This window comes from Elaeis guineensis, chromosome 4 (genome assembly GCF_000442705.2).
Source record: "Elaeis guineensis isolate ETL-2024a chromosome 4, EG11, whole genome shotgun sequence".
Classification (NCBI taxonomy): Eukaryota; Viridiplantae; Streptophyta; class Magnoliopsida; order Arecales; family Arecaceae; genus Elaeis; species Elaeis guineensis.
Genome location: NC_025996.2, coordinates 57,692,826 through 57,716,644, shown reverse-complemented (window position 1 = coordinate 57,716,644; position 23,819 = coordinate 57,692,826). Strand labels below are relative to the sequence as shown.

At 36.5% G+C, this 23,819-nt stretch overlaps 2 protein-coding genes across 3 annotated transcripts; one reads left to right on the top strand and one right to left on the bottom strand.

The window, feature by feature from the left end:
* Nucleotides 1-80: 80 nt before the first annotated feature.
* LOC105034740 (uncharacterized) lies at nucleotides 81-10,269 on the top strand (the record flags this gene model as incomplete). 2 transcript variants are annotated; one of them, XM_073256584.1, is given in 6 exon segments in its annotated part: nucleotides 81-147; nucleotides 2,759-2,857; nucleotides 6,050-6,139; nucleotides 8,016-8,170; nucleotides 8,942-9,043; nucleotides 9,944-10,269. In XM_073256584.1, coding segments are annotated over 6 exon segments (625 nt in total), but the record flags the coding sequence as incomplete, so codon positions are not given.
* Nucleotides 10,270-21,840: 11,571 nt separating this feature from the next.
* LOC105034739 (NDR1/HIN1-like protein 6) lies at nucleotides 21,841-22,858 on the bottom strand. The gene has a single exon (XM_010910000.4). The coding sequence runs from the start codon at nucleotides 22,828-22,830 to the stop codon at nucleotides 22,072-22,074; it is 759 nt and encodes a 252-aa protein (XP_010908302.2). The 5' UTR covers nucleotides 22,831-22,858; the 3' UTR covers nucleotides 21,841-22,071.
* Nucleotides 22,859-23,819: the final 961 nt, after the last annotated feature.

Here is a 23,819-nt window from a genome sequence, read left to right as displayed (position 1 = left end):
TAGAATTATAGATTCCACAATGTTTTTTACTGATTTTGTTTTGTACGTTCTGAATGGTTTTTTTCTTATGTAACTTGCAGGAGAGATCTCCCACAAGACTTAGAAGAAGGAGTGCTTAGAGCTCTCTCCATGCAGGCCTTGGGTCAGGTACTGACTTATTCCCTGACATTATTCATGCATTTATATGAATTTATGGATCCCTTAATCGAATCGATCAAGCTTCGGTATAGCTTCCAATCAGCCAGGTTGGCACCATTGTCCAGTTTGGAGAGGTCCAGGTTTTGAACCCTGGTGGTGGTTTCCCCACTGTATTTCTTTTCTCTTTTCCCCCTCTAAAAGTTATATGCAGCTAAATTGAGCTTCATAATTGCTTCTTTTCTGATCTTCTCTGTAGTGCCTTAGCACCTCCACCAGCATTACATTACTCCAAAAATTCAATTGGTTTTTAAATTGTTAGTGGATGACATAGTCGGTTTCTGTAGTGTCTTATGCAGGGTTTTGTTTCTAAAGCTCCATCTTCCTAAATTAGTTTAGAAATGCAACCTATTCCTTGATAATGCTATCAAGATTAGGTCAACCTCACAGCTGGTAACATATTAGATGATTATTCATTCTAGAACTGTAGCATTATGAAATTGTATCGGCCAAAGTCAGAACCGCATCACTACCTTCTAGGCCCCTATAATTCAGAAAGTGATGTGGGGAACATCTCAACTATCTGTGGAATGTAGCCCTACCACAGACCATCTGAACAAGCTTCATTTGATTCCTTTTATCTTTTTAATGTTGTAAATTTGTATCTCTTAGTTAGCATCAATTTTTTGAGAAAAGTCTCAGTTTATATTTTGAACTAAATTGGTGAACATAACAGTTCCTATCCTGTTTGCATTGTCTTGACTTAATGAAACAACACGAATCTAGTTCTTTAGAAACTTTAGAGCTTGGTAAAATATCAGTTTCTTTTTGTCTGAAATCTGGAAAAAACCAAAATGAAAGCTAAAATAATTTGGCTAAAACTGACAAAGCATTTGAAACTGGGCACAACTATCAACCAAATTGCTGATGATTTTGGTTCTATCCTGTTTTGGCCAAAAATGTTAGCACCAACGAGGCCAACTAAAGGGTTGCGAACTGAAATTCTAACATTGTTTTATAGGTAGTTGAACCTAGTCAGTGGGAGATTTAAGGCACCTGATTGTTACTCGAAAGTGGGTTATGCATTTTGTTCAATTAAAAGTTTATTATCACAGGGAGGACTGTATATATTTGTCATTTTCTTGCATATTCTATGCTGTAATATATATTAGGATTTTCTGTTAGATTATCGCTGTTTGAGAACGAACATAAATATTCTATGTATCTCATTGACATGAAACTATAAACTAACAGTTAAATACCAAGTCTTATGTTGTGATCTTTTTTAAAGATTCCTCAGTGATGACTAACATCAGGAATCCAGTTTCTCTCCTCTCTTCCCACTCTTGCTGACTTCTTAACTTTCACAAATGATAGTTTTTATCTAGGGATGGCAATTTTAGCCAGCCACCAGATACCTGACCAGACCCGATCCATGCGGGGCGGGTTTTATCCGATCCGATTAAAATCCAGAAGGGGTAGGGTTCTAGAAAAAAAAAATCCGAAGTGGATTCGGGTCGGGTATAGGTAATGATATGCCCTGCCCCAAACCCAACCTGTATAACCTTAATCTAAATCCCCCTTTCAAAATTATAATCATATTATAATGTTTACATGAGTTTTTGACTCGACCCAACCCAACCCCTCTTATTTTCCCAACTTGACCCGACTTGCACCTCTACTTAACCCGAACCGATCCGACCAAAGGCAGGTATGGGGTGCGTATGGGCATGGGGATTTTAATTGCGGGGTAGGGACGTGTATTGGCTGACCCGACCCATTGCCATCCCTAAGTTTACCCCTGTTTTATGTACATAAAACAAGCTAAGATTCATATAAAAAGGCAGTAAATTGATGGCCGGTCTCTCCAGTGATCGGACTATAACTTTTAATCCTTGTTGATTGGGACTTTAACATTTATCTCAAGTTTCAAAGTTTCTTTAATTCCCAATCCCTAGCGGCTGTACACAAATCTCCCAATACATACACAGTTATAAATAACTGTCTACACACAAATACATGTGCAGGGACAATATAACCATGTGCAGGGACAATATAACTGCATGCAAAAACTAGTATAAGGGGGCTCAATATAAGTACAAGTGTGTGCCAATCCCATATAAGCGTGTGCAGTACTAAAAATTAAATGATAGTGGTCAAAGGGCTGCATGTTAAAGTTCGGTCAAAGAAAGGACAGCACTAATTTTCCCAAAATGATGTACCAGAAATTGAAGTTTAGCATCCTTTGTCTGAATGTAATAGTTTTCTACTAAATAAAATGCAGTAATGACTTCTGTATGCTACTGGTACAAAAAAAAGGGGCTTCTGCTTCTGCATATTATTAGTATTCAATTTCTATTAGTTGTTCATGGTGCAAGGTATGCATTTTTTTTTTTTTGATGTGAAAAATTCAGAATATATATTTTCGTTTCTTGAATATCATTTAACAGTCAGTTGAGCTCATACAATTCTATGATGCTTCTAAAAATCAGATGGACTGAGAATCCTTTTCATGTGTATCTGTTGCTTTTTTTTTTTAAACTTCAACCCTGGTCAATTGAAAAGCACTTCATCTGTCTCACTGATCTCATATTTTTCGATCTTTCAATGGTTGGTAATATAGGGTGTTGATATTCAACTTGGGATGGCAATTGATAGTCCAAAGGCCACACTAGCAGTTAAACGCCGGTTAGCATGTGAGATGGTCAAGTACTGGCATCAGGTATCCATACTTTCTTTAACTACATGATGAGTTCTTGCTTCACATCCCTTTTGCTCATTCCTTAATGTTTTCAATTCTCTTTTCTCATTATTTTTTGCGTTGATTCTATGAAACTGAGTAATTCACTTCTAACTTCATGCTCTTTTTTCTTCCCATCTTTTTTTCTTACTTTTTACATTCTATCAATATATATGGATTATTGAATTTATAGTTTGATCCCTATAAAATAAGGATATCCAGTTCTAGTTCTATCTCCTTTCTTCCTCTTCATTCTTCTTTCACCCTCATTCTCTCCACTTCACGTTCAATGCTTAGCTTGCAAATTTTGTTTTACCAAGAATTTTCCACTCTTTTGAATTGTTAACTTTTATTGTATGTTTTCTTTGTTAACATATTTAGCAACAACTTCTTTATTAGTTCCAAAGAACTAGATGGTTTTGTTCTTCTTGGCTTCTGGCAACTGCCTAATGTATTCCACATAAGGCTGCCAAATTTTGCACGTCATTCTCTTATCCATTTACGGTCATGTTTGGTTGTTACTTATTAGCACTTTACACCATTCTCCCTCATTCGTTCGCCTAAACTAGATTGATTTTCAAATTTCTTTCGAATTTATATCTCAAAAAAGAAAAAAAATCTTTGTAAATCTCTCATTATCCATGCTATCATATAAAAATAAACAATAGTTTATAAAATAAATGTTATTTTTATAATGGACAGAGGAAGTGAAATACTTCTGCTGAGCTATTGCTGGAACAAAATTCCACATTTCTTATATTTAATGATTCAAAATGAAGATTTCCCCAAAAAAAGTGGAATATTTGTTTGAATGCAAGATCTTTCTAGAATGCATAACGTTTTAAATAATGAGAATAAATATCATGACTGCATGCTGCTTGTCTTTTTCCTTTTAACCTGTATTTATTTGATTTTGGTAGGTCATAATTGAGAATCCAAACATGTTTGGCATCTCAGCTTTGCAGCTCAATTATTTGCTCTTATTGCTTGTTATAATGGGCTTTTTAAGACATTTAAGATTCATCTAATGTTTTCCTTGAAGTTTCTGTAGAAAAATTCTGTTGTTTCGAGAAATTTTGGTAAATTGTCTCCCTTGCAATTTAAGCCAAAGCTCACTTCATTTGAAAAGCTCTGCTGTGTATCCAACTCGCTGATAAATTTTTAATGCCAGGGTCTAGGTAATACTTGTTTTGACCAAATTTTCTTGACTTGCATGTGCTAGGATTGCATTAGGGTTGTAGAGATGTAATGACCTAGGACCTTACTTAGAAAGGCTAGCTAGGAAGTTATTACTCGAGTTGCTGGGCCCAATATGAGTACCCAAGATTTCTCCAGCGCAAACGATGTGAGGCATGATGCATGTATGCACAGATCCTCACAGGACAGTGGTAGATCCAGAGGTGTCCTGGGTTGGAGAGGCACATTCCTTTTAAACCTCCAAATGGCAGCCCATTTTAACCCTGTCACCACCATAGACAATGATTTAAACTTCATCTCTTATTCTATTATTCCTTTTTCAAATGTTGTAAAGATCTACAAGTAATTCAATTTTTCTCTTGTTGATTTCACTTCATGAATTGTTGATTCCACTTGTCATTTATGTGCTTCATGTATATTTTTGATTTTTATTATTTACTATCCAATATTTTATTTATACTTTCACAAGCTTACTGTGATAGATGAATTCATTGTTTAGACTGTAAAGTTGAAAAACAACTCTATGTTTTCTTTTACACATGATATATTTGATAAGCATTTTCCTAAAATTTTTAATCATGCCAGCCTCACACCCCAGGGTGTTTTGACCGCCCATTGTACATTTTTTTTAATAATTTAGTTACCAGATTGGCATCACAATGACAAGATCCTTCTTGTGGCTCACCAGAAGAAAATGTCTTCAATGTGTGGTGGCACGTTGGTTGTGGTTTGTGAAGATAGCTTTGATAACATGAGTGGTTCTGTTTACATCAGGAATTGCTTCGACAACATAAGAAGTTGCTTTGGCATCAAGAGTCACAATAGGGCATAGACATTTAGTTTGACCATATGGAGAGTGTGCGACCTTAAATTCTTAGAAAGTTGGGAGTAGGGGGAGGGGGACCCCAAAATGAAGATGAAGCTATCAACAAAAAGGAGGTGATCTGAGAAGATCTGGCAAACGAGTGCTTAAAATTTATAGATCCATTGTGAGGATAACTTCTGAACAATAATTGGTTAGCCTAGAGCTATGACATTGAAGATATAATGGAAAAAACTATGGAGATTGAGGATTGATCTTCGAAGATCTCAAGGTTCAAGACCAGCAAGATCTTGCTATTGTTGATCCATCAACCAACAAATACTGGATCTAACTGCAGCTTATCCTTTAAGAGAGCATCCAGAAGTCTAGTCATTGATGAACATGAGTTCGTATGTGACATCTGTCACTATGATGATGATCCATTCTTTGCCAGTTCTCCAATCCAGCATTATGCACCATCTAACAAGTGATTGAATGCCTTGCAATCGCTGATTGAGATGCATTGAAGCCATAATTGTATGACTTGATCATGAGAAAATTGTTATTGACCTCAACATTAAATATTGTAGCCTAGGTATAGTCATCAATTGAGCATTGGAACTGAGGCTTGAGGATTCAACCGTGGGATCTATTTATTTACCTGGGAACATGGATTTGTTCCCCCACATATTTTTCTATAAATATTGTGAATCTTTGATAAATTTCAATTTGTAACTTATAGTAGAATCAATCTGCGATGAATTGCTTGTTTTTGCTCTGACGTCTTCCTTGTTTTGAATCATAAATGCTTCATGTTGCAAGGGTCACTTTGCTTCCATTTTGTGTGCTTTTCTATTTTTATACATATAGCTACATGAAGAAGTCTAATTTAGCTACACTTTTCCGATTTTACATTCTTCCTGACTGGTGATTGCTGCATGGCACACTAGGTATCATTGCTTCCTGGCCTGAATTTCAGCCTCTTAACTCTTACATTGACATACTTGATATGCAAATTTAGGTCATTTGCTATGCAGTTCTGGTTACTGGCTTTTTCTTTTACTTTTTTATTTTTTTTAACACTTAAACAGGTCAAGTTTGTGCTTTGGTGCCAAACTTTATATACATATATATAAATGTTTCTCTTGTGGTTAAGCTCATTCTAGTCTACACAGGCTCATGATAACATATCACAACTTCATTTCTCTGATGGCTGGGGGAAGAAACATCAACTTTTTGTGAAGTGGAAATATGTTGAAGCAAAGGTATGACAACCATTCTGTTTTCTTTTCGTCGTTCCTATAAACTTATTTTAAGCATTTCATTTTATCCGCATGCATGGTTGTTGAAGGTTGTGGCTTATCATGTTCTTTTGTGTTATTAAAGTTACTTTTGCTTCTATTGATTTAAAACACATATTAATCAGAGTTCAATGCTGCCAGAACATGTTCCATTGTGAGATGATAATCTTATGACGGATATGTCATGTGTCATGTCAGAACTCTAAATACCTAATGGGATTAAAATATTCATTACATATATATTATTTGGTAAACAAAATTAAGAACTAGATAATTTTAATTGATTCTGTTTGAAGATTTAATAGTCTAAACATAAAAATTGTCTGGAATCAATAGAATTGACCTCATATATATGATATAGAGGTTCTTGTTTCTGTTTTGTTTAAGTGCCTGGAATCAAATTAGAGAAGATGCAGTAGACCACTTCTTTTCATTTTTATTTTACACGCTGTAAAACACTCGGGTGTCAAATGGATATATTTTATCATGAATAATTCTGGGAAATACAGTAGAGATGTACTTTAACAAAATCCAGAAGTCTTTTGTCCATGCTTTGGTGATTGTGGATGATATCTTTTTTATAAGGGGGCATTTGATATGGGGTGATGACCCAAAGATCAAGGGTAATGTGGGTGGAGATGATGAGAGTACCGGATTTGGTTACACCTCAGTGATTCTATATGGTAGTGATCCCAAATCATCTCTACTCCTAAAATCAACATCTAATCTAGGGATCTTTAACCTATCCTTGAGGATGGAGTTTCCAAGATCATCTCAAGGGAGTGATCTTGGGTTGAAATTTGCGGGAAAAAATGCCCCTCGGCTCAGTGAGAAAAATTAGTATATATCATTAATATATTATATCAATATTATATATATTATATCATATTAATATTACATACATAGTATTCATGATATATATTTTATATTATTATCATATTATTATTCAATTATATTTGTATAATTATAATAGAAGTATATTATTGTACTTTATATTTATGTTATGAAGTTATTTAATATATTACTTCTATTTTCCTTATTTTTCTAATCAAAGTAAATATTAGTATTAAAATAATAATATAATATAAGTATAAATGAAGCTATTAATTCTATAATACAAATTAATATATTTTTATAGGATTAATAATTTTCCTATCAAATTATAAGTGGTCTGTCCAAACAATTTTATGTATAAATTGCATGTACGTGCCGAGCCATTCAAGTATATTTTCTTATGATTTATTTGAGAATTCTATTTAGTATTTGCAAATATACAGAATATATAATGGGTAATTTTGGTATTATATGGTTAGTGATCTTGGATTTTCATGGCATACCAAACAAATTACTTGTAGATAATTAGGGATCTTTGATCACTAGAACATAGCATACTAAATGCAGATGATCTTAGATCATCGAGGATCAGATTACTTCAGGACAAGGATCACCAAATGCCACCTAAATATTAAAAATATGGTTAACAAATTTAAAATCTAAATAGAAAAAATAATCAAACCACCATATAAGATCAATAAATTGGAGCAGTATATTGCTGATATCATGAAACTGTATATTAATCATTTAGTGGAAATGTTGTATTTTATGAAGTACAGTTTACTTCCTCTTGGTTTATCTGGATGCTCCTAGATCAGAAAATTATGAGATATTCTGTCATACCCAAAACACACCAAGTTGGATATGAGAGAGAGAGAGAGAGAGAGAGCTTAAAACAGTGCTTAAATGCATTAGGAAACATGAGGAAATCTTTATCTGCATGTTTCTGTTGTATTTTGATACTCCTACAGAATTCAACGCATTTTTAAATATTATTATCTATCAGGCTGCTGCATATTATTACCATGGAATGATCCTTGATGAGGGGAATACAGAGAAATCCCATGGAATGGCTGTAGCTGCCCTGCAAGCAGCTGAGGAATTTCTCAAAGAAAGCAAGAAAGCATGTGAGGCCTTCAATTTGATGCCTCCTCTGTCCAGGTAATTTTATCATTGACCTGCCTTAATTTAACAGTCTTCATTTTTGTCTGTTCCCCTTTTTAAGATGCTCCATGTTGCGGCATAGCAAGTTTCACTTTTTCCTCGGTAATCTTTTTGGTTATTTTACATGAGGAAGATATGGTAGCAAGCATGTCCTGATTCATACCAATATCTATACAATTTTCATCAACTTTTCAGTCCTTTCTCTTTAACATTATAAATAGAATGGATTCTATCCCTCCCTTTACCATCAGGAAAATTATGGAGTGGATTTTAAGTCTTCTAGTATGGAACTCTGTATAATAATTTCATTTTGTTGTACCTGTAAATTACAGACTCATGAAAGTGAATCTTGTCCTTGCTGTAGCCTTGTCATAGCCATATTCTTAGAAGTATCTCAAGGCACATGAGCAACTAAGACTTATTTGCTTTATTTTCTGTCTAATGGTAGATAAATACAAATCACTTAATTGTCTTTCAGAATATTATCTCATTTTATAGTCTGGATGCCTTGTAATTGGCATCCTACCTTGCTAGGTGCTTTAAGTTTTTAAACAATGGAATAACTGTTCCAGCTTCTTTCCATCAACACCTGAGTTGCTCCTGTCTCTTATCTGGAATTCCTGTATTGCCTCATTTTTGATTCAGTTATGTATAAAATACCTTGGTCAAAATTGGGTGGAAGAAATTGCTCTCGGTGAAGTGCTACTTTGGTGAACAAACATAATTCCTGTAACATACTCAAGTCTTCACTAACTGATCTATTTACAGGATTCCTCCTCTATGGGGATCTATGAAGTACCTCTCCGAGAAGATCCCCAAAGATGCCTCAAGCAAGGTTAGAATCAATCGTGATCTCTACAGTCAAGAAAGGTAACTGTCTTAAAAATTGACATAAGATCTTTAGCTGAAATATTCTGATAATAGTTTGTCTAACTTCAATATTTGTAAGTATTGCATGACCTTTACTGGTATGTGCTTGTGACTCGGATTCCATAATTAGTTAATTGCCCTTTGCCAAGGTTCTTTCATGAATAAAGCAGTGGACAACCACTTCACTTTCATACCCTAGCGTGACACCCTCCATGTGTTTTTATGCATTCTTCTGGGAGGTTCCTTTTTTTGGGCTTATTTGTTAGAATCGACAATGTCTTGTATATTCATATATTGACTTGATTTTGCAGCCTGTGTACATCCTATGCCATAGCACTTTCCTCCTTTGACCGCAAATTTTGTGACCCTCTGTAAATATATGCCAATATCCTTTGGATCTTATATTTACTAGGTCTGAAATGTATGATCCAATATTAGTTGCGAACATCTTTTTTCTGAAATTTGTTTCCTTGTTATTGAAAATATTTTGTTTTACATGTTTTCTCTGAACCCTGATGGAATGTTGCTGGACCATGAAATTGGTAAAAAAACTGATATGGTCTTGATAGTTCATCGTCTTAAAACCACATGCTTGGTTCTGTGAGAAGAATTATATGAGAACGCTTCAGCTGGTGAATGTGATAATATGCAGATCCTGAACTTGTAAACTAGAAACATCATTTTTTTTTTTCTTTTTTTGGTTCCTTAATGGCTTATTTTGATATAAACCCTACCGAAAACATCACATTTTTTTGGTTCCTTTGTGGGTTATTTTGATGTAAACCCTACAACCGAACATCCAGTGGCATTAGCTATTTATGACACGGTAAATGTTGAAGTATGAGTTTGCTATCTACCAAGACATACTGATAGAAGTTTCTGTGGTTGCTAATTGTGCAGGATCCTTCAGACGGCACCGACGTTGCCAGATTTCGCATTGGCTTTGAAACCGGATGACTACCAACTTCCTGCACTGGATGGTTCATGGAACAAAGAGGATAACCATCGGTAGAAAATTTCAGAGAAGAAAAAGCCAGGAGAGTACCAGCCCCGAGAAGTTGGATGTGTCCAGCGAGAGAAAGGGTCACAGTTTTGCATACCACTGTGCAGTAGATCATTAGTTGTGGGAGGAATTGCTTGTTTACAAGTCTTGTGTAACATAAAATTGAGATAATAAATGACAGCAATGATTCCATTCACCAATGAAGAAATCACTTGTTCTTTCTTGTTCTTTCTTGTTCTTTTTCTTTTTTTGAAAGAAAAACCTTGGTTGCTTATTATATGAGCAATGAGGGCGTTTTCACTTTTCGAACATAAAAAAAAAAGGCACATATAAAGGCTTTATTCCAAGAATAGCTCATGATAGCGGCATAAATAAGGACTTTATTCCAAGAATAGCTCATGATTGCTTTCCTTTTAAATATTTATGTTTAGCATGATAAAATTTCACAAGAATAATATTCCTTGTTTGTGTTTATTTTTCAAGAGCTATTTGGTTGTTTATATCTGCTTTATTCGCAAACCAATAGCTAAGGTTAATTTTCCCAACTCTCAATTTTGGTTCGCATGCTGCAGGTCTCTCCTTTGCATTAATTACTAAATTCTTCTCATAGACGCTAGCGTGCATGCATGTGTGATGCATGTTTAATTAAGAGAGAAAAAAATTTAAAGAGAAAATTTTAAGAAAGGAAAAGGAGAACTTGAAAAAAAAGGAAAAGAAGCCTATCCAAGAGAGAGAAGACAGCAATAGAAAGACAACTGAAAGAGTGTAATGTATTAGCAGAGATTGTGGCTGGTAGGCCATCCCTGAGTGGTCCACCATCATATGCACTTGTGCTGGAACTTCTCTAAGCTGGGGATGGAAGTTGGCCCAGGTGGGCTTTGGAGCAGCAGCAGCTGCTGCCCGTTTCTGTCTTTTCTTTTCATTTTTGTTTTTCTCTAAAGTCGCATTTGGCAAATGCATCATCAGGTAATCTTCAAAGATAATATAGATTGTCTTCAAAATAGATTGTCACCATTAAATTGTCAGTCATGTTGTAAAATTATTGAAAATTTTGATTGATATATTTGGTATGATAATCAGATTACTGATAATATAAAATCAAATTTCTAAAATATTCTTAATAATTTTGTCCGGATACTCTTCTTTTTCTCTGATGAAAAGTGATGGGAGTGGTGGTAACATGGAGAAGTAGCGGACCGAAGGGTGTGGGGAGCCGTAGTCACTGGGGTGTGAGGAGGAGCGGGTATGTGTGGAGCCGTAGGGGCGGTGGAGACTGGCGTGGAGGAGCCATGGGGGTGGGGGGGTGGTGGGGAATAAAGGTGGAGGAGCCACGGGCAGGCAAAAAGAGATGGAGGAGCCGTGGGTTGGGAGCACACGCAGAGGGGATGGTTGGACAATAGGTTCTGTGTGATTTTTTTGAGGGATAATTTTGTTAAAAAATTTTATTATAATATTGCCAAAGAAGTAGTAATCTGGATAGCCATCTCTTTCCAAGATAATCCAGATAGCCTCTCATGATGAGAGGCAATCTGGATTGCCAAGGTAATCTGGATTACTATCCAAAAAATATGTCAAACACAGCAATTTAGATTACCACATTAAATTGCCAGCAATTTGGAAAGATTGCTAGCTACCAAATGCAACCTAAGTTTTAGGTGAGGTTGAATTTAGGAAGTCAAGTGCAAATAATTCTTTGGCTAGGAACACCTGATCCATGCGAATATATTAAATTGCATATATTATACAAGTATATGTTTTAATGTTAGAAACCAAGCAGTCCTTTTTTTTTTTTTTTTGATGGATATCTACTTCTCATTCTTTCAAAAAAGTTGGAAGCTTTAGGGCCTATTTGGCACTCCCTTTGCCCTTTTTTTTATAATTTTTATGACAACACGGAACCATCGTAGAAAATATATTTGATCACATTATTTCTATTTCTATTTTTTCTAAATAACTTCTATTATTTTTATTTTTTTTATTTTCAGATTTTTTTAAAGTAGATTTTCATCCTTTTCCTTCCAACTCTTTTTTTTTGGAATCAATCTCGGCTTTGGCTCTGTTGCCCCCACCGACCACATTGGCTCCTTGAACCTCGGCGGCTATCTCTTCTTCCGATGCCAAGTTATTTCTTATTCTGGACCACATCATGGACCTCATTCTTATTTCTTCTTCTTCTATCACTTATCTTGATTATCTCTACACTCAATGTCAAGCTCTTCCTTATCCTTGACCACAATACCAACCACATCCCCCCTCTTTCTCTCCTCAACTATTGTTGTAGAAGAAAAAAAATGAACCAAACATATTTTTGATTGTTAGAAATATGAAAAACTAGAAATAAAATTTTTAATTTTAATATTTTTTTAGAAATAATGATAACATTGCCAAATGCAGTCTAAGCCTATTGTTTCTCCTGGCAATCATTTTAGGCTACATATAATGGCCCACCTCTCCATGCTTAATTAGGCCTCTACTTCCTCCTCTGCTTTATGCCATGAAGCATCACACTTCCTTAACAATTTCCTTTGACTATTCCTCAATCCTTTAGGCCCTTAATCATGCCTTCCATCTTCTTTTTTATTTCTCTAAACCTTGGCTCTCCTCTTACCTAATAGTAATGGTCTTTACCACCTTCATCATTGCTTCTACCCTTAACTACCCCTACACCTCTTTCTTTGTGCCGTGCAGTTTTGGATCCCCCATTAAGCTCCTTGCCATCACCAATTGGCCTCAACCATGGCAAAAGGATCTCTACGCACACATTTTCAAGTCTCTTCATATCTTCTTTGAGGTCATTGGCCAATAATGAGATCTCGCCAATACAAGCCCACATCAATAATCCACATCATTTTCAAGGTGAACTAGATAATTAGTATTGATAAAAAATAACCTCTCTCAAAGTCCTTATCTTTTTTTGAAAGGAAGAGGAGGGAGCAAAGGCTTCCCCCTATTTATTGATTGGATAAACAAGAAATGTACAAGAGTTTCCATGATGAGGCATCCATAGTTACAACATATTGTCAGCTAAAAAGGTGATGCACTAACGGCATTCTACAGCTTGCCATGACTTTCAATCAACTTCTTAGTATACATTGGTTTCTAAGAGTGAAATGTATGCAATACTTTTTGAAAAGTTGGGTAAATGGAAGATTTCTTTTGGATAAAGATCTCGTATTTTTTTTCCTCCAAATCTCTCAACAAACGACTGCATACAGTTGATCTTTTGCTCTCTATAGTAATGGCTAAAATTTTTTATACCTCTAGTCAGTTTAAAGATCATGCATATTTGAAGGCCACCCTTTCAGGTTTAGTTGGATTTTGATGGAGTTCCATAGGTTACAAGCAAAGGGGTATTTGATGGACAGATGGGAGATAGATTATACTCTTGATCTACAAAGAGGGCAACCAGAATTTACTTGCCAACCTTTTCTATCTAAAACTTTTCTTGTGTGGAGTTTGTTTCTCAAAGTAAGCCAGAGAAATATTTTAATTTTTTTAGAATGGCAGCCCTCCAAATAATTTTTTAGTAAGGACAAATTAAACTGCCATTATTGATAAGCCTATAATAGGAGTCAACTAAAAAAGTATCATTTTGAGTAAGTATCCAAATTGGCACATCAGCAATCCTTGTAGGCCTGACATGGATAAGGATAGCTTGGAGATTTTCCAACCATGTAGCTTGCTGTCTAGTGAAAAAATCCCTAACTTTGATTTTCCAAATGAGATATCTCAATGACCATGGAGAACTAGTACAATTTAGCTTTAAAACTTTGGAGTAGAGATCATTGAAGAAATAGGATAGAGGTGCAGGGCTTACTAAAGAGTCCTTTCAAAATCAAACATGATCGCCATTGCCTAGCTTAAAGGATAAATAATTTCAGAATATATCCAGCTGCTTATTGATATCTTTCCAGATAGGAGAGAGTATTTTAGCACATTTCTTGATTTTTATACCAAGTCTTTTCTTTACATAATATGCACTTTTGATTTGTTTGCACCAGAAGTAATTTGATCTCATTGTGAATTTTCAAGTCCACTTCGTAAGGAGAGCAAGATTCATCTAATCAATATTTTTTATGCCCAAGCCTCCCTGCTCTTTGGATCTACACACACTATTTCAATTAATAAGATGGTGAAATCTACTGACAGTCTCTCTTTCTCTCTATAAAAAAGCTCTGCGCATCTGGTCAATTGTATTTACCATCCATTTTGAAAGTTTAAATACTGATATATAATAAGAATGTAATGCAGTGAAAACTGAATTAATAAGAGTAACTCTGCCTCCCTAAGATAGTAATCTTTTCCTTTTATGTAGCCAATCTTATATTTATTTTCTCTAGCAAAGGCATCCAACACGATTTTGAAACCTTTTGTCACAAAGAGAGACCTAAGTAAGTAAATAGAAGTGAGCCTTTTTTTATAATTCATTAAAGAAGCGAATCTATATGCCTCCCTTTTATCAATATTCAAGCACATAGTGGAGCTCTTATGAAATTAATTCTTGATCCAGAAGCACCTTCAAATCTAAGTAGGATAGCTCTAGCTACTATAATATTATCAATTTTAGCAGCACAGAATAATAATGTATTATTTGCAAATAGAAAATTTTTAATATTAGAAAATATCTTGTTGCAACTAATTCCTTCAATTAACCTTAATGATCCAGCTTTTTTAAGTAATTTGGAGAGTATGTTTGTTGCCAAGATAAAAAGAGCAGATGAGAGTGGATCCCCTTGTCTTAATCTTTGTCAGCACTTAATCCATTTTTCAAGATTTCCACTTACCTAAAGGGCTATGGAAGCAGAAGAAAGCAAGTAATGTATCCAATCAATCCATTTTAGAGGAAAGCCTTTGGCTTGTAGTATAGCAAATAAGAAGTCCCAATTTATCTTATCAAAAATCTTTTCAAAATTTAGATTGCACAAGATTTCTTTTTGACTGGATCTTTTGTAGTAGGCTATCATTTCATGAGCATTGAAAAAATTCTCAATAATTGATCTTCTTTTGACAAAAATTGATTATGATTCATCAATAAGCAAAGGAGAAAACTTAGCAAGATGCATAGATAATATCTTTGTGATTATTTTGTTCAGGCTATTGATGAAATTGATGCATCATAGGTCCTTAGCAGTCAGAATGCCTTCTTTTTTGGGGTTGAATGTAATATATGCAAAATTCAACCTTGATAAGTCAAAGGCACCTTTGTGGAAATCATCAAGCAGCACCATAATATCATCATAGAGAAGATTCCAGAAGCTTTTAAAAAATGTAAATGCGAACCCATCTGGCCTTAGGGCTTTGAGACTGTCAAAGAAAAAAATTGCACTTCTAATTTCTTTCCTAGTGAATTTCTGTACCAAGTCATTTAGATTGACGGTTGGGTTACCATAAAATAAGTCCCAATTTATGGAAAGCTTTGATGATGAGGTGGGGCCAAAGAGATTCTTGAAATATAAATAAAGGTGGAGGGAGAGGTCTTCTTGATCATGAAACTCAATACCTTCATCTAAGAAAGAAGCTATATGATTTCTTTTTATCCTTTCGGAGATGACTTTGTGAAGGAAGGTGTTCCTATCCCCTTTATATCTCTTCCTTGTGGCAAAGCTCATCTAAGGACTAATTTAGAATTCTTCTTATGTTGAATTCATCAGTAGTAAGGTCTATGATTTCCTCCTTTTTATCAATATCACTCACATCATACAATAATTTTTTTCAGCTCTCTTTTACGATGTTCTTTGAAAGTGATCAAGTTTTAAGAACAGAACAGATTTTCTTAAGTTCTCCACCTATGCAGCCATCGAGTTGGGTGCACCTCTAATGTTCTTCTAATTGCTCCTCATAAGATTATGAATTTCTTGTTCCTTAATATACCATCCTTCGAATATGAAAATATTAGGGCATTGGAATCCAATGTAGCAGTCCAAGGCAATCAGAATGTGATCCAAGATAGTGCTCAAGAGGACTTTTTGAAAGCTCACTAGAAAAATATTTTCCCATTCAGATGAAAGATGGAGGCAGTCCAGGAATACCAAAGAAGGCTGTTTATGTTTATTGCTCATAGTAAAGTCTCTATCCTTTAAATCTAGGTCTATTAGACCTAGTAAAGAAATGAAATCCATGAAAACCAAATTATCCTTCACACTTTGTAGGTTACCTGTTATATCTTTTAGCATTTTGGTAATGTTAAAGTCACCTCCCAAAAGCCAAGGACTTGGATAGATACAACGAATATCAATTAATTCTTAAAAAAAAATATTCGTCTGTGCTCTTTCATTCCACTCATATATAGTAGACACAATTAAACTCTTCTTCAATACATGACAATGCAATTCAATTGTAAGAGAGAAGGTTCTTTGAGCAGTAGATCTTAGAGAAAAGTATTATAAATTCTATCCAATAAATATCCCTCCTGCTGTATTATCAGAGTTCAAGTGAGACTACATATCAATTCTATTACCACCCATTGATCTGAGAAAGGAGGGTGAAGGGGATGCCACTTTTAAATCTTGTAGAAGGACAATGTCGCATGAGGATGAGATGATTAGGTCCTTAATTATCCTCTGTTTAGTAGCTCCACCTGATCCTCTCATATTCCATGGGATAATAATCTTGCTGGTACAAGAGGAGATGCAAGGAAGAGATCAAAGATTCTGTACTCATTTCTTCTTCTATACTGTTTCAAACAACTTAATTCCATTGATCCAAATAGGATATCAATCCATGATTCTCTTTTTAGGTCAGGTATCAATCGATGATGCAATATGCAAGACAAAGGCCTCCAAAATTGAGTATAAGAAATAAGAGAGCAGCACCTTTGGCTTTGGATATAGGGGACAAAGCATCAATTCCAATAACATAACACCAGGCAACAAATCAAACACAAATTAAACTACATCCTCCACAATAGGAATAAACAAGCAGTCGATGTAGCTTTGATACCAAAGATAATTGCCATTATTGTTTGACGCAAAGTAATAACAAATAGGTTACCAATCCACATGCCCTTCCACCAAAGTGGATACCAAAAATATAACTCTAAAATCAACCACATTGCACTAGAGAATACAAGGAATAGAGCCTAAAAATAAAAATCTATTCACTAGGGCAAAACAAAGAGCTATATAAGATCAGCTGGTAATCTTTATGCCATATCTAACTATGCCAAAAATAAGACAAAAGGCTATGACCAGCCAAGCATCTATTAAAATAGGAACGGTTCTGACTACTAGCTATCAAGAAAAAGATAGCTTCCAAAAATCTAATCAAATATTAAAATATTTGCTTTCAAAAATTTACAGCACATGACATGCTAAGACCATCCTTATGCATTTTTTACTTTACCTCCATAGCAGCTTTCTCCTTATCGAGCTCTAAGAGGATATTTACAATCTCAATAGTCAAATCTTCCATGCAAGTGAAGCCACATGCCTTCTCCAATTCAAGTAGAAGCTAATGGAAAATGGAGCTCAATGGCATAATAGGATCCAAACTGTCAACTTTAATCGTATCTTTCTTCTTTCACCTTGCTGGAGGCAATCTCATCGTTGCCTCCTTTATTGCACCGACTATCCTTATTTTGAAAGATTGGCATACTTTGAAGGAGGCATTCAAGATCTTGAAGGTACAATTTCAAGTTGTCGAGTGTGCTCTTCTTATGAGGCATCCTACTCTTTATGCATTTTCTCCTCAATACCTATTATTATAGGGTAATCGATTTGAGAATTAGGAATGACCTCTAAGTCAGCATCCTTATCAGATACCATCTTATCGTTGGTTTCATCTGAACATGATCTTCCATGGCATCAGAGTTAGTTGGTATAGCTTCTGCTTTTTTCACACGGCTTTGAGAGTGGGTGGCATCCATGTAGGTTTCAGTTTAATCTTCAATCTACTTGCATTGGTTTAGCAATGCATAAATATGTCTCAAAGCCACATTTTTATTACACATCAATAAAACATGACCAGAGTAGGAGGGGTGAGTGTGGGCTTTCACAGTATCAGCAGCGACTGAGCTTTCAAAGGAGATCAAATCAATTCATTTGTCCGTCTTTTCGAGCCCCCCATGCCCTAAGAGTGGATTCAAAATTAAACTAGATGGATTGTTTGAACCTGATTCAATCATCTGATTATTTGAACTAATTTGAAAGGCTGGTTCTGGTTCATGGTTGTTCTCTATAATTGGTTGGGGTACCATCATTGGAGAAGATGCCCCCGACAGAACATCATCCTTGGATTTATCTCCACATCCATCCCCATAGCAAAGAGATGACAGAGAGGAGGCTTGAGTAGTCTGAAATGCTCTGCTCTCTCGAGCTTCTTTGTTGCCTCTGTCTTCCACCTGCAGGCCATTGAAAACATGATCCTCTTCCATATTTCCATTAGTTTCTTTGGGATCTTGGACTCTTGTCTTGATATTTTGATCATGAAGCCATAAGGTTGGAGCTTCTTGATGTGTTGGAGCTCTTGAACTTTCACGGTATTGGAATAAAGGACCTCTTGGTATCCATTCTAATTTCTGATCCTATCTTAGAGAGACATCGGATGGAAGAGGATGGCCATAAGGTGCCATCCTTGGCATTAACTAAAATCCGGTATGTTTCATCTTTCAAAGTCACGAACATAAAATTTGGATAGCTTCCAAGCTCTTGCAATAAGCAAAAATTTTATAAATTGATAAATTCTTACCAATCAAGCACAAGGTGTCACCATCTCCAGCAAGCCAATGCTAGAGATGATCACCCTTCTAATGATCATAGAGTCCCAGACATATAATGGCAAGTCATGGTGTTGTAAGAGAACTCAGAATTGCAGATGGTGAGGTGCTGCACTATCTCGGAAGGACCATGATCAGATGGAGAATTAGAAGAATTGGTCTCTCATGGTTCTTGGTCGATGAGCACGAAATAGAGATGAGCATGAGGGGAAGAATACTAGAAAGATGTTGTACCCTATGATGATGGGATCCTATTCAAACCTGAGATAAAATCTCTTCAAAGCTTGGATAACCTGTGATGAACCAAACGGTGGAACACTACTTCTTATCGAGAATACTCGGAGAACTTCGGCACTGGATATCTCATTATATCGTTGTACATGACCTTCTTTGATTGAGACGAAGGCTGATAGACTTTCATGTTATCCCTAGATGAAGATGTTATCAGCGTCATCCATCTTTTTCTTGTTCATCTGATCTACCATGCAACCACAAGAGGAGTGGCCAAAGCCCTTGCAAAGAAAGCAGTTCAAACCATTTCAGCAATTTCTTCTCCAGTGGCCAATATCCCTGCAATAAAAGCATGCTCTGAGTTTAAACCCCCAAGCTTTTGATTGGAAGGGTGCTTGGTGCCTTCTTGGGGCTTGCTCAACAAAGAGACGAGTTTTATTTTCAGAACTAACGGAAGAGAGTCCAGAGTTGATGCCAAAGTAGTGACTCTTTTCCTGACAATTGGGGTCGGTTGAGTCATTAAAGAGATTCGTCCAAGATCTCTCCAATGCACCTGGCTGACTAGCTGAGGGACTAGGATAGGCCACCTATCTATTTTAAAGAGATACAACAGATTCGATATGTCCATAGCTTAGAAGTCCTCGCCCTATTCCTCATGAACCAATATGATGGAGGTAGTTTTGGCCATCAGCAGGTTGATTCGAATGCTTGTTGATCGTTGGTCTTCTTACTAAAGGAACGATGTTTGCTCTTATAGCCTTCGAGAGACCAAGGTAGTTACCACTTATCCATTCTTGATGTTTCAGCTACTGATCACCATTCCATTGTTGATCTCCTAATTGCTGCCACTCCATCTAGCACTGGTTCCATGATTGCCTCTATCTTGAACATCAGTCTCCAGATATTCTCCTTTTGGTCGTCATTGTTGTTGCTCTAAGTGCGGAGAGGTTATTCTTTTAGAGTCTTTCTCAAAGGTAATAACTCAACCCAATTCAAACCATCTTAGACCAATTGGAAGTCATCCTCCTAACTCGGATAGGATAGTTCTTCAAGCTGTTTAAAAGATAATAGAAACTCATTAGTGTAATAGTTGATGTCAAGGTCAAACATATATTAGGAGCCTTTAATTTAGTATCTAATAGCCTAGCATCAAAAAATTTAACTAATAGTCTGATGGTTGATTAGAAACGGGCTTAAGTAAACAGGTTGGATTAGATCTTCTCAGGTCCTAAACAGTGAATTGGCTTATAATCTAAACTGGGCTAAATTCCTAGACAGAGCTTGCGTCCGAACTGGACCTGGTTCCAATCTGAATTGGGCTTATTTGGTCATTGGACCAGGCTTGGATCAAAAGAGACTTGGCGTGGATATTGATTAGGTTCACATCTAAATAGAACTTGGTTCCAAGTTGGACTCAACACAGATCTAGACCATGCTCGGAATTAAACAGGGCCTGGATCTAGATTCGCCTGTGAGATGGAATATCAGGATCAGGCTTGGAATTTAATAGAAGACATCAAGTTGACAAACTAACCTTAGATAAAATTTAAATGGTGTTACACAAATTAGACATTTACCGGATCTACATAATCCACCAAAACTTAGTACAAAACATATAATTACATATGAAGGTAAATAAATTAAAATAAATAGATCTATCATGAACCACAAACACGGTTTAATATTTTAATATGAATACAAATGTTCCATAATTTTTTGTTGGTAATCTCCAAATTGTGGTTCTGATGCCAGTTGGACATAGGATACTATTAACATGATTATAATGTATTGGCAAAATATATTTAACTAATTATCTAACGGAACATATAATATTAACTCTCACGAACAAATGTAGACACCTCCCTTTCTCTACGGCACCGGTCCTCTCGGTTTCATCCCGTATCATTAGCCCCATTTAGGTGGGGTACGTGACGTAGCTAGAGCATGTGGTTGCTAAGGTCCAAATTTTCTTGTTCTCTACCTTTTTTTTTTTTTAATTAAAAAACTTTTTCTCTAATATTAATTATTTGTTTAAATGGAACTTGCCTTTTTTTTTTTTTTTTTTAAAGAACATGATGAACACAATATGTATTGGGTCAACTATCGTAGTCATCTAAGATATTTTCCTAGTCAACTGTCAGGCCATATTTTCTCCATTCTTTCCACCAATAGTCTGTTAGTAATTATACAGTTGCAGTGAAATAAAATAAATAATCAGCAAATAATTTGTTAAAATTAATTAACATATCATGTGCATGGCCATGGTATGAAATTGGATGTCTTCAGAGCCCGTTTGGAAAATCTCTAATAGTATTGGACTGAATTTTCTACTGGATTATAGATTATACAATTTATTTAAATAAAGTCCATACCAATCCAATCTTTCCCAGCCCAAATCTTATGGAAATAAAAAAGAATTTCATAGATCTTTTTTTCATTCTACGGTCCAACGGATCTATAGATGAGATTTAGGCCAAGGATAGGATGGACCGTATAGGATGACAGAACTGATTTCTATGAAAAAATCAGTCTAATACTATTGGAAGTTTCAAAAAGATTCCCATTTTAACTTGAAATTAGGGAGGGCTTTAAGCGTGACGCCCATGGGGTGTTTTTGCCCGGTGTCAGAAAACTCCCGTCTCCCCGTGAGTTGGATGTTGTCCGGCACCAGTGCCATTTTGCCACTTCCACGAAAATTTTCTCCACCCAAATCGCTGACCGAATCTTAAAAAAAAATTTAAAAAGGAAACGTATATTTGTTACAATCATAAATCGACATAAAAAAGAAATGCTATTACTATTAAATGCAATCATAAATCGACATGAAAAAGAAACAATCATCCACACAATTAAGGTTCTGGTAACATGCTATTACTATTAAATGCTAAATAAATCGACATAAAAAAAAAAAAAAAAAGAAGGAATGCAAGCATAAATAACCTCCACTCGCTAGTATCAACCACCACCAAAAATAAAATCCCTACATAAAATCCTCCCATAAAATCTAAGAATCATACCAACGATAATAACAAATAAAGGAGTAAAAATAAGACGATCAAATTAGAAAAATAAACCAAAAGCTCACAGCTTCAACCTAAACTTGCAACTGCTAGACCTGATCTGAATCCGGTTATTAGCCGTCAAACTATCCACAACCAGGTTACACCTGACCCTGGACGTCACCTTCCACAGCTTGAGACTCCCCAGCTTTAACCTCACCGGCACGTCCCCCTTGAAGTCCAGCGGCACCATCCCCGTCGTCTGCTGCTGCTGCAGCGCCGCCATCTCCGTACTCCCCAGCTGCGCCTCCCCCGTCATCACCACCGTCAGCACCGTCGTGTTCCGGTGCCCCTGATAAAACTCCGGGAACACCCCCTCACACAGGCTGAAACCCGAGTACCACACGCTCAGGTGCGACCCACCCTCGTAGTATATTCCGATCCCCTTGTTCGGGTTCTCGGCCGTCACCGTCACGTCGAAGCTCGCATGCGCCTTGAGGTTGGTGTCGACGGTGAAGGCGGAGACAGTGAGGCGGTCGACGGAGTATTTCGGCAGTTTGGGGTTGAAGATGAGGTAGAGGATGCCGATGGTGGCGGCGACGAGGATGATAAGGATGATGATGGTGAGAATGGTGCAGCATAGACACTTGCAGCAGCAGCTACGTCGCCTTTTCGGGGGTCTAGAGTGAGAGACCGGGATTGTGCGGCGGTAAGGCGGGTACTGCCCGGCGACGGCGGCCGGATCGCCCTTGTCGGATCTCGAGATGCCTCGTGGGACGAGCGGCGCCGCCGGCGATGGGGCCTCGACGTCGACCGGGTGCATTCTCTGGTGCTCGGCCATGGCTGCGCTTTGGTTTTTCTCAATTGAAACGGGTCTTGTTTGAAGCTGTCTTCTTTGTGTTGATTTATATGGATAGGTGATTTTCTCTTTCTTGGATGTACTAGCGTGGTGGGTTCCCATGCCTTGACTTCAAATGTTTGATTGTTCTTAAAGTTTGAAAACTTTATGGTCTATATTCCTTGGGTTGGTTGTCCTAAAGACATAGGCGCGGGAGGGGGTGGAAAGTTTCTACCCTGCCTTGACCTAATTGTTTGTCCAGAATGGGTGGCTAATTTAATTAACGTGTACGCGTTAGTAATGCGGCGAGGTTTAAATAGTACTTGGTGTGATACCTATCCTTTCTCCAAAACGTAATGTTTCGTTCGTGTGACATCTACTATGAGAGGCTTGGCCAAGTCAATGGCTTTTGGACGGTTCTCATATCCGTGTATGACATGTACATTAACATAGAAATGCTTTTAAGGCATCTTTGGATACCTCCAATATAAGTTGTTCTATGAAATTGTTCTCTCATTTCTACAACACAGCACATAACATCTCCAGATTAAATTATACCTTCTTAACATTAATACCAAAGAAAGGAGACTGTAGTCAGATATCCGACTATCGTCCAATATTAGTTTGGAGAACGGGATGATTAAACTTATCTCCAAGCTGCTAGCTCTTCAGCTTCGAACGAAGATCGATAAGCTCGTCTCAGACTTTCAGACTGCTTTTATTCAAGGCCGTTTCATCTTCGAAAGTTTTATTGCTGCCTCTGAAGTGGTCTCTTTTTGCCGACGTTCCAAAACCCCTAGAATTCTATGCAAAATTGATTTTGAAAAGGCCTGGACAGTATATCATGGGAGTTTTTGTTTTCATTATTACAGCACTGGGGATTTGGCAGCAGATGGATTTCATGGATACAATCTCTGCTAGTCTCTTCGACTTCGGCATTAGTTCTTGGTTTACTAACAGAAGAGGCTTAAAATAAGGGAATCCACTTTTTC

What these genes read in the sequence shown, in the direction of transcription:
- LOC105034739 (XM_010910000.4), bottom strand. Translation starts at nt 22,830, where the DNA reads ATGGCCGAGCACCAGAGAATGCACCCGGTCGACGTCGAGGCCCCATCG.